Here is a 10,961-nt window from a genome sequence, read left to right as displayed (position 1 = left end):
CCTCGCCCTCACTCATTCCTGTAGTAGTTGTAAACTTGTCCTTGAATAATGAAAACAATGTGGCTCGCGTGCACCACGTGTCTTGCCTTTCTGGACATGTACACTTTGAATTTTTCGACAAATGGTAAATTGGCCCTGGATTTCCTCAATGGGTTGTGGAATGAAATATTAAGCAGCTAAACCAGAATTTTTGGCCAGAGCAGTTTGATTATTATTATTATTATTAAATCATTGTGCTGCGCTACAAAATTTGGGGACATTCTTGTCAGTTTTAAGTCTTAGCTTTTTAACATGGGAAGTCCGAACCATTTTGTCCACAGGTGTAAAATTAAAAACTAGCGAAAGTCCCGATTCGATCACGTGATTTTCAGCTCAGCCGCCGTTGCGTAAATAGATCGGTTTTAGCATTTTCTGAACATTGAAAGGCCACAAAGCTACAAAATAATCCAAATGTTCAAATATCTTTCTAAATAGAACAGTAGTAACTTAATTTTATATGACACAATGTGACGTTTTTTTTTGTTTGTTTTTAGTAGCGATGGAGTGAGCGTGACGAGCACACAGACACGTCTTCTCCACTGCAGACAGAGACAGGTTTTCCTACTAAATAAGTCTGCTTTACCCAATACTGTACTGTACAAATAAGCCTCCTCGTTAAATGGCATCCTCAACGAGTTGAGAGAGCTGAGGGTGAGACAGACATTTTAGCGATTGTGACAAGTCCAGCCGACACAGCTTCTAACGGAAGTTTAACGAGTGTAAATTATTTGGTGACAAGCAAGCTTGTTCCCCGCTAGTTGCATTTTACGAGGTCGTACATCAGTCCACAGTGTCGTTTCTAGATGAAAGACGTGCGCGTAGCTAACAATTACGCAGCTGTGTGGACTTGTAATTTTAGCCCGCCCAAGTCTATTTATGATGTAAATGTTTGGTTTACCATTAGATAAATCAAACGTATCAAACAGAGGAATCCCTTATTCTCTGGTAATGCTAATACAGCCGTTCCACCAAATTGGTGCCATTTACGTCCCCGGGCAATTTCATGAACATTCATTTTTTTATAAAGCGTCCTGTACATTGATATGTATTTTGTTATATTTCTCTATCAATTTGAGAAAAATCGGGTGCATGCTCTTTTTTTCCTCAATGTGTTGCTGAGGTATTGTACCAGGACTCAGTATTGGCAAATACTAAGGCAGACACTTGAAACCAAACACTCAGGTGCCAAAAAAGTGTGATTGGGATTTCCCTAATAAAAAACAGAAAGAAAGAAACAGAACAAACAAAAAAAAACTGTGAGAAATAAAAAACAGAAAGAAAGAAACAGAACAAACAAACAAAAAAAAAACTGTGAGGGCCCACTAATCTCATGACACTGAAGTGCATGGTGAGCACACCCATACAATACGGCCTTCTGACCGCTACTATTACAACCTTGACTTCAGGATTTCCAATCGCTGAGTTCCATCTGAAATTAGATCAACTGTCGACTTAAAGCCAATGGTGACACTCCGTGAACAACTCCAATATTTCCCCCCGAGCACAGCACGGATTTGTGAAATGTGATGCTGCGGGAGACACGTGATACAGACTTGAGCCGCCGAGGCTGCAACACGTGTGGTCCCACCCACACACACTGTGTCTGACAAAATAAATCTTTCATCACGGCCCACATATCACTTTTATGTCTTGAGCTAAATTCTTGAGATCATCATCATCAGCTTGTGTGCAAGGCCAAGGATTTACAATCACCGTTGCTGGTACCTATTCCAATCAGACTTTGGCAACAAATGTGGAGAAATATTTGGACAACAGTAACAATCCATCCAATTAAAAGTGTATCCTGTAGATTGGGCTTTTGACTAATTTACAGTATTTTGGGGGCCAATCAACGATCACTGAGTTAAAAAAAAAAAGATAATCGATCACAAGTGGAGCAATATGTCTGTGTGAATAATTTATATGAGCTATATTTACCCCCCCCCCCCACACACACACACAAAACAAAACAAAACACTTGTTCTGCTCATAGTTGGTTTGGTTACGGAAAACGTCTTTTCGCAGGGTAATCCAAAACTCAGAAGACCCTGACGACTATATGTAGGCTTTATCCAACATGGAGAGGAGCTTCCAAGCCAAAATGTACACTAAGACAACAAAAAGCGCACCGAATGGTTTGTGAAACTGATGAGACGACCATTACGCCTGCTGGAGGAGCGAGGCGGATCGATATGGTTTGAACTGATACCACTAAGATGGATCCCTGAACTTATGCGTTGATACAGTTGATACTTTAGTCATTTGAGGCACTGTATTTGCAGTTTCGCATCACAAAGGAAATTGGTATTGCTCCAGATGAGCAGACTCAGACCTTGGACCACGCAAGCAGCAGAGCAGCTTTCCGTGCCACAATAAAACTCCTGACAAGAGTTAGAAATTGACAGGTAGCGCCAAAATCTTTTAGTAACAGCCAAAATGCATTTGTGGCAGCTCACTACAAGTCACCGTCTATGTGCGCAACACTGCAGCAATAATGTTTTATTTTGTGGTGCCGTTCAATGGTGACACCGATCATTCAGCGAATTCAAGACATTCCGGTTGATGACAAATTGTGCATTAAATGCAAAGTATCGACCGATCTGATCGGTGGAAAGGTTTCGATATGTATTTAATGGTGTCCCACCAAAATGTCATGAAAATGTGAACGAACAGTAAAATACAACAGATTATAGCCTAGTTTGAGATTATTGTACAAATTTTACATAAGAACCGAAATAGAATTTTAGCTGAACATCTGAGTGTTCTGGTGATTGTTAAACCAACGTCACAGGCGTCACTGAACTAGAAAGGGAAAAGACAAACTCCGACAGAGTGCCAGCCAATGATTCCACGAAGCAGTAAAATGAGCCAGCCTGTTTAAGTGAAGATGACCTTTCATGTGATGTGACTGGAGGACATTGAAAGTCCAAGAAGTATTCTTTGATGTGGGCAACGATGTACGAGATGTTTAACTGACATTAAACACTGGTGAATTCTTGTTTAAAAGACCAAAAAAAAAAAAAAAGACAATTTGTCATCAAAATCGCTTTGTGTCTGTCTACTGTAGTTTGACTTTCAGCAGTTGTGAGTACTGGTGATGCTTCTGTGGCTCAACATCCTGACTGACTAGAAAATGTCAACAGTCACAAACAGTCAAGAATGGAATGTTTACTTGACATGTAAATAATAGCGGGTGGGAGCCTGTGACTCCACACTGCCTGAAACTGAATTTATGAACACCCTAACAATAATACACATTTCCCATCCTTAGTCAGATGTATTTACCCCAAGTTCGGATTTTGAAGGACCCCCATTATTCTCTGGATACGGTCAATTGCGACGCTCTCTTGGAAACTGCTGAGACCTGTGGAGAGAAGACAAGGGTGCAGTGAGCATGTGGCTCTGGGTGCAAATGTATTATCAGGTTTATTTGCTGTGGCATCATCGTGTCAACTGCTGTTTTACATGCCTCCACAACAAAAACAAAGTCCAAACAGGATTGTAATTCACTTCTGACGACAAACCACTTGCAATATACATTAACTACCATATAAGGCCCGACCGATATGGATTTTTTTTTTTGGGGGGGGGGGGGGGGTTGATGCCAATTACGATGCAAATTCACAAGCTGCGTCGTCTGAAGGCCGTATTCGTTCCCGTGACGTCACTTACGGCGCGACTTGCCCGTGTGTGGTTTCAAAATTCACAAATTAACGTGTCCAAATTCGCCAGGGTTTATGCATTCCACATAGGCTACATACACGAAGTGGAGCCTTTGAAGGCGTCGAAAGACCTAGCCTGCGAATTGTCTTTCGAGAATTTGGAAACCACGTGCGGTCGAATTGCGCCGAAAGCACCATCATGCGGCCGAAAATGCTGCCTTCGGAGGGCGCAGCCACTGTCTCGAGGACGATACTTCGACCAATGAATGGAGTCAGAGCTCCATCTCGTGGACTAACAGCACAACGACACAATTCCGAGTGATTCCAACACTGAACAGCAGTTATTGTTTCGTAAGGAACTACCTTTATATGTGTTTAATCTGCAAAACTCAGGCCGATTATGATAATATGCAAAGGGCTAACATTGGCCGATAAATCTGCTGTCCGATTAATCGATGGGGCCCAACATAATAGAACGTAGATATAGTATGTTTTGTTTCTTACCAGCAAAATGAGCATTTGATGGGTAGCTTTGGAGTGAATAAAAGACAAATCAATTAACTTTCGACCAGAAACTCTGGTAACGAATCAAATTACAATTATTTTGTCTCGGTAGAGGTATGCACTCGACCAAATCAGATTGTACCTGTAGTTTTTAATCTAGAATAACAATTTGTTAATTTGAGGTATCATTTATCCTGTTTAGGGTTACATGGATATTGAAGGTGGACTAGAGTCCGGACTGATCACCTGCCTATCACGGAGCATTTGAAATGAGGGATTGAGAATTGCGTGAACCACCACGCTGTCAATGTCCAACGTGACAACCGGCGATCACAGTTCTCCGGAGCAATTTTCCTGGTGGACATTTCCAAGTTTATACCGCAATGTACCTGCGGATCCAATGGCCACGCACTCTGTGCGAGTTAAATCATAAAGAAAAAAGAAAGGCTTAAATGCCATTGCTTGCTTTCTCCAAATCATCGACCCAATTGATTTAATGTTTCCCTTTTTCACAAACACTTTCAATTCCATCATTTCAAACTTTCATTTTGCACTTGCAGGGCTCCCCCAAATGTTCCATGGTGATCAAAACCCTCCTTAAATACAGTATGTGCTGTTGTGTGCAAAAAAAAAAAAAAACAATCATCTGAGATTTCGCTAATTGGGATATGTGTTAAGAAAATGGATGGGTGGATGGAACGAACATTTACTGAGATGTGGGTGATTTTGGAGAGCATCAATTTTTAATGCAGTTTTCAATCAATAACAAATCTGCCATCCCAAAAAAAAAAAAAACACTTACGTGCAGAGTACCTGCCAGATCTCAAACCTCGTAGGATGGATGACAGAGGCTGGATGTAGCACTGCAACTCCATGCACTATGTGGAGGAAATGACCCTGTTAGCTTTTGCACTATCTGCACCGCACCATTTCAATGTTTGTTTCATCGCCACTTGGAGAACATAGGCCCTGCCAATTGCTTCCCTCACCTGACCACAGGATGAGGGAGACATTTGAATCCAAGTTTAGATAAATCTCTGGCTTTGTCGGAGGACGTATTAATTTTCACCTGCATGTGATTGGTCATTTACAACCGCTGCCATTAGGAGCCACTGAGGTGAACAAATGGAGGGTTTTTTCAGTGCAGGGCCTCCATTCACTACTGGAAGAAACCAGTTCAGGAAGTCATAGTAATGACATCACAAGTATAGCACACCATGTACGAGTATTTTAACTACTCACTCTTCATTTATTTTACATATCCTGATATTCACTGGAAAACTCACCAGTCACTGTTTTTCTCCTCAGGGTAAAGCAAATTTGGTGCCATTTTGCAGCATTCATTGGCAATTACAGCACTTTCTGGAATAGCATTGGTGGAATAAGATTGAAGTCGATCAATCAACCTGTTTTCACCCATCTAAGGGGGCTGACATTTTATTCTGTACTGCCCCCTGATGTCAACTGAAACTGACATTCGCCCTGCGAGCCCGAGGCCACTTTGAAATCAATTTCATTCGACAACAGAAGGCGGGAGAACGTCAAAATGTCAGTCGCCAAAAATGGATGAAAACAGGTGGATTAATCTGCTGAATTCATTTCCTTTGCTGGTCCCTCTCTTTGGAAAGAACGTTAGGCAAGCCCCCTTGCTGCCCATCTTTAAAACTTATTTTTATTCTTTGGCTTTAGCATGAGACTTGATTTTTAGTTTCATACTGTCGGTTATTAATTTATTGTTGAATGAATTATTTTTGCTCCATGTACAGCACTTTGTAGAGGTGGTTGTTTTAAAGTGTTCCGTTAGTGGAGTTGAGTTACTTTAGTCAAGAACATTTTTTACTAGATTTCCCCCTTAAATGTTCAGAAAGTGGCTCCATATTATCCGTTTTGTGCAAATGGTTGTTACATTAAAGGGATGCACTTTTCTCACCTTGAGTGAGAAAAGCTCACTTTGAGTGTCCGGTTGAGGATGAGCGCCATGTCCATCTAAAGTTCTCTTCCTGATTGAAAGGCGCTTCGGCGATACACAAGATGGCCCTTGCTTGCAACCTGGGCTATCTCCCTTAACTGAAAATACCATGAGGGTCTCCTGGGGAATTGTACAGTTTGCAGGGGACACACAGTAATCTCCATCATCACAGTTGGAGCAGACACTTCTCCTCTTCGTCCTCCAGAAGGCACCAGAGTGAAATAGGGTGGTAGGAGATTCCTTCAAAGTAGTAGCTGAGGACGATGACGCAATCATCTGCACCGCTGGGGCCTCTGCATGCGGAGGAGTGAATCTCTTGAGGCAGGCCCCGCTGTTTTCATCAGGGACGAACCAGTCAGTGAAGTTATCAGAGTCTGAGGGTGATGACATGATGGAAGCAGATTTTCAGCCAATAGAGAGCACCACTGACCTGACAATCAAAAATAGCAACCATCATTAATTTTTTTTAAATCCAATTCATTTTGCCACAAGGAGGCAGTACAATACAAACATGCACAATGGAGAAAAGTAGTACTTCCACCATTACTGTGACTCACAGTAAGATGCAGTAGTATTTTCTTGTAGAGGATAAAGAATAAATGCCTGTGGGTATTGGCATATACTGGCATACTTTGCTGCTGTAAATTGGGAATTTCTCCAGATGAATAAAGGTTTTCTTATATTACATGTGAGCAGTGTTAGCAGATGGTGTTTTGCATAGTTAGTTAGCATTAAGCTAGCCAGATTTTCCAAAGGCAAAGTGATGTGGTGGTGGTTTTAAAGACACAATTATCTTTGTTTATAGCTTGCTAACTCCTGAATTACATACAGACTAGGGCTGAACAATTAACAAAATTCAATTCAACATTGGAATATAGGAAATGCAATTTTTAAATCGCAAAGGCGACAATTCGGGAAACACACACACACACACACACACACACACACACACACACACACACACACACACACACGCACGTACTTTAGAAATGTTGATAAACCTACTGATCTGCGAGTATGAGGAGGTCCACTGTATACTGTATATGCACATATGTCTCAATAAATTTACATCATAAGAAGTGCAATGTCCATGTTTCTAATTTTTCAAAATCGTTCAGCTCTAAAACAAAGTCTGTCTATAATTGTTTGCGTTGCTCCCAAATTAGAGTCAAATTCCAGAATGATTTTTTACTAGATTTCCCCCTTAAATGTTCAGAAAGTGGCTCCATATTATCCGTTTTGTGCAAATGGTTGTTACATTAAAGGGATGCACTTTTCTCACCTTGAGTGAGAAAAGCTCACTTTGAGTGTCCGGTTGAGGATGAGCGCCATGTCCATCTAAAGTTCTCTTCCTGATTGAAAGGCGCTTCGGCGATACACAAGATGGCCCTTGCTTGCAACCTGGGCTATCTCCCTTAACTGAAAATACCATGAGGGTCTCCTGGGGAATTGTACAGTTTGCAGGGGACACACAGTAATCTCCATCATCACAGTTGGAGCAGACACTTCTCCTCTTCGTCCTCCAGAAGGCACCAGAGTGAAATAGGGTGGTAGGAGATTCCTTCAAAGTAGTAGCTGAGGACGATGACGCAATCATCTGCACCGCTGGGGCCTCTGCATGCGGAGGAGTGAATCTCTTGAGGCAGGCCCCGCTGTTTTCATCAGGGACGAACCAGTCAGTGAAGTTATCAGAGTCTGAGGGTGATGACATGATGGAAGCAGATTTTCAGCCAATAGAGAGCACCACTGACCTGACAATCAAAAATAACAACTATCATTAATTTTTTTAAAATCCAATTCATTGTGCCACAAGGAGGCAGTACAATACAAACATGCACAATGGAGAAAAGTAGTACTTCCACCATTACTGTGACTCACAGTAAGATGCAGTAGTATTTTCTTGTAGAGGATAAAGAATAAATGCCTGTGGGTATTGGCATATACTGGCATACTTTGCTGCTGTAAATTGGGAATTTCTCCAGATGAATAAAGGTTTTCTTATATTACATGTGAGCAGTGTTAGCAGATGGTGTTTTGCATAGTTAGTTAGCATTAAGCTAGCCAGATTTTCCAAAGGCAAAGTGATGTGGTGGTGGTTTTAAAGACACAATTATCTTTGTTTATAGCTTGCTAACTCCTGAATTACATACAGACTAGGGCTGAACAATTAACAAAATTCAATTCAACATTGGAATATAGGAAATGCAATTTTTAAATCGCAAAGGCGACAATTCGGGAAACACACACACACACACACACACACACACACGCACGCACATACTTTAGAAATGTTGATAAACCTACTGATCTGCGAGTATGAGGAGGTCCACTGTATACTGTATATGCACATATGTCTCAATAAATTTACATCATAAGAAGTGCAATGTCCATGTTTCTAATTTTTCAAAATCGTTCAGCTCTAAAACAAAGTCTGTCTATAATTGTTTGCGTTGCTCCCAAATTAGAGTCAAATTCCAGAATGACCTCTGCATTTATGTTTTGAAAAAGTAAAAACTCTTTGAATTTATTTTATACGAGACAAAAAGTGACATCTAATGTGTGTTGCTGGCTGTCAGAAATTCTGAGTACATTTTTTAAAATTCACGAACAAATGCCAATTAATTTCAAGAGCTGTCAAAAGACATAAAAATAGTCATGTCGAGGAAACGTTGACCCTCGATCCCAGTTTATCCTGGCTCCAATCCTCGATCTACCCACGATGAGAGGGAATGTGATAACTGTGGATTGAATAACCGTCCCCCTTCTCTTCCAAATGGGCAGGTCATCCAACATTATGTAAGAAAAAACGAGCAAGCACGTGCGCAGGTTTCCTTTCACATGCCCACTGCCGACGCAACGTGAAGTGTGCGGACACAATTGTCCCCCAACGCGGTATCAACCACTGCACCTTGCTAGTTGCTGAACTGCATGCACCATCATTGTGCGACAGACAGCGGCGGTCGGAGTTAGCGGTGGTCCCCCGTGGGACGATGAACGGCTATTCCAAACAAACCCGCCACCCACAAGTGGAAGCAGGTGAGCCGGTGAAGGATGGAGGCAGAGCAGCGAAGCTTACCAGGAGTCAAGCGAGTGTTTCCCTCCGCCTGGTGGTGTGGTGCGGACGGACAGTCTGGTGGAAAGAGCAGCATGAGAGCAGCAGACTGACTCTGACGGGCCGGCAGCGTCGGGCGGGCAGGGCGGGAGGCTTCCGTCTAGCCCGTGGAGCCTCTCCCCGGGCAACGTGTCCGGGAGGGGAGGGGCCAGCACGTTACGTACCTGCTTCAAAAAAGACACACGGAGACGAATTTCTGCAGGAACAACAATTGGAGTGAACACGTGACGCGAACACTGGTATTTTTTTAACCCAACTCCCCCCCCCCCGCCCCCCAAACGTGACGAGTATTAAGTTAGTTCTGTTGCATCCATTCTTCAGGATGGACAGCTAATTAATATTCATGTACAAAGGGCTCCTATTGGTCAGTGACGCTACAAAAGCTTCACACGGACGTCTTTATGAGCCGGCCTCAGGCTCGAAACAAAACTTGGTTTTGCAGTTCTGTACTTCTGCGTATATCAGTTATTTGTCATTCATTACTCTTCACATTGAATGGTTAAATAATAAATTTAGATTACATAACAAGCGGACTGGGGTTGATTTACACAATATTTTTCAAGCGGTGAAGCGACAATGAAAATCATTATTTTCTGTTTATTTGGCGATTAACACATTTCCACTCGTATTGTTTTTTTAATTATTATTATGCAGTACTGAAAATAAGTGCCATGAAGAAGATGATTTTTGGTGTATTTCTTATATTACATGTGAGCAGTGTTAGCAGATGGTGTTTTGCATAGTTAGTTAGCATTAAGCTAGCCAGATTTTCCAAAGGCAAAGTGATGTGGTGGTGGTTTTAAAGACACAATTATCTTTGTTTATAGCTTGCTAACTCCTGAATTACATACAGACTAGGGCTGAACAATTAACAAAATTCAATTCAACATTGGAATATAGGAAATGCAATTTTTAAATCGCAAAGGCGACAATTCGGGAAACACACACACACACACACACACACACACACGCACGCACATACTTTAGAAATGTTGATAAACCTACTGATCTGCGAGTATGAGGAGGTCCACTGTATACTGTATATGCACATATGTCTCAATAAATTTACATCATAAGAAGTGCAATGTCCATGTTTCTAATTTTTCAAAATCGTTCAGCTCTAAAACAAAGTCTGTCTATAATTGTTTGCGTTGCTCCCAAATTAGAGTCAAATTCCAGAATGACCTCTGCATTTATGTTTTGAAAAAGTAAAAACTCTTTGAATTTATTTTATACGAGACAAAAAGTGACATCTAATGTGTGTTGCTGGCTGTCAGAAATTCTGAGTACATTTTTTAAAATTCACGAACAAATGCCAATTAATTTCAAGAGCTGTCAAAAGACATAAAAATAGTCATGTCGAGGAAACGTTGACCCTCGATCCCAGTTTATCCTGGCTCCAATCCTCGATCTACCCACGATGAGAGGGAATGTGATAACTGTGGATTGAATAACCGTCCCCCTTCTCTTCCAAATGGGCAGGTCATCCAACATTATGTAAGAAAAAACGAGCAAGCACATGCGCAGGTTTCCTTTCACATGCCCACTGCCGACGCAACGTGAAGTGTGCGGACACAATTGTCCCCCAACGCGGTATCAACCACTGCACCTTGCTAGTTGCTGAACTGCACCATCATTGTGCGACACAACCACAGCGGCGGGCGGGGGTTGCGGG

The 10,961-nt window shown here is 41.8% G+C and overlaps 1 protein-coding gene across 1 annotated transcript in view; it reads right to left on the bottom strand.

The window, feature by feature from the left end:
- LOC109514314 (uncharacterized) overlaps positions 1–10,961 on the bottom strand; it is a 22,031-nt gene that overhangs the window by 3,162 nt on the left and 7,908 nt on the right. The window contains 4 exon segments of the mRNA XM_019867264.1: positions 3,325–3,403; positions 5,008–5,083; positions 7,457–7,869; positions 9,251–9,453. Coding sequence (XP_019722823.1) covers positions 3,325–3,403; positions 5,008–5,083; positions 7,457–7,869; positions 9,251–9,323 — 641 coding nt within the window. The 5' untranslated portion in view covers positions 9,324–9,453.

The sequence above is a fragment of the Hippocampus comes genome, unplaced genomic scaffold, assembly GCF_001891065.2.
Source record: "Hippocampus comes isolate QL1 unplaced genomic scaffold, H_comes_QL1_v1.1 scaffold2, whole genome shotgun sequence".
NCBI classification, from domain to species: Eukaryota; Metazoa; Chordata; class Actinopteri; order Syngnathiformes; family Syngnathidae; genus Hippocampus; species Hippocampus comes.
Note: the sequence above shows the minus strand (reverse complement) of the source record. Positions and strands in the feature narration are given on the sequence as shown.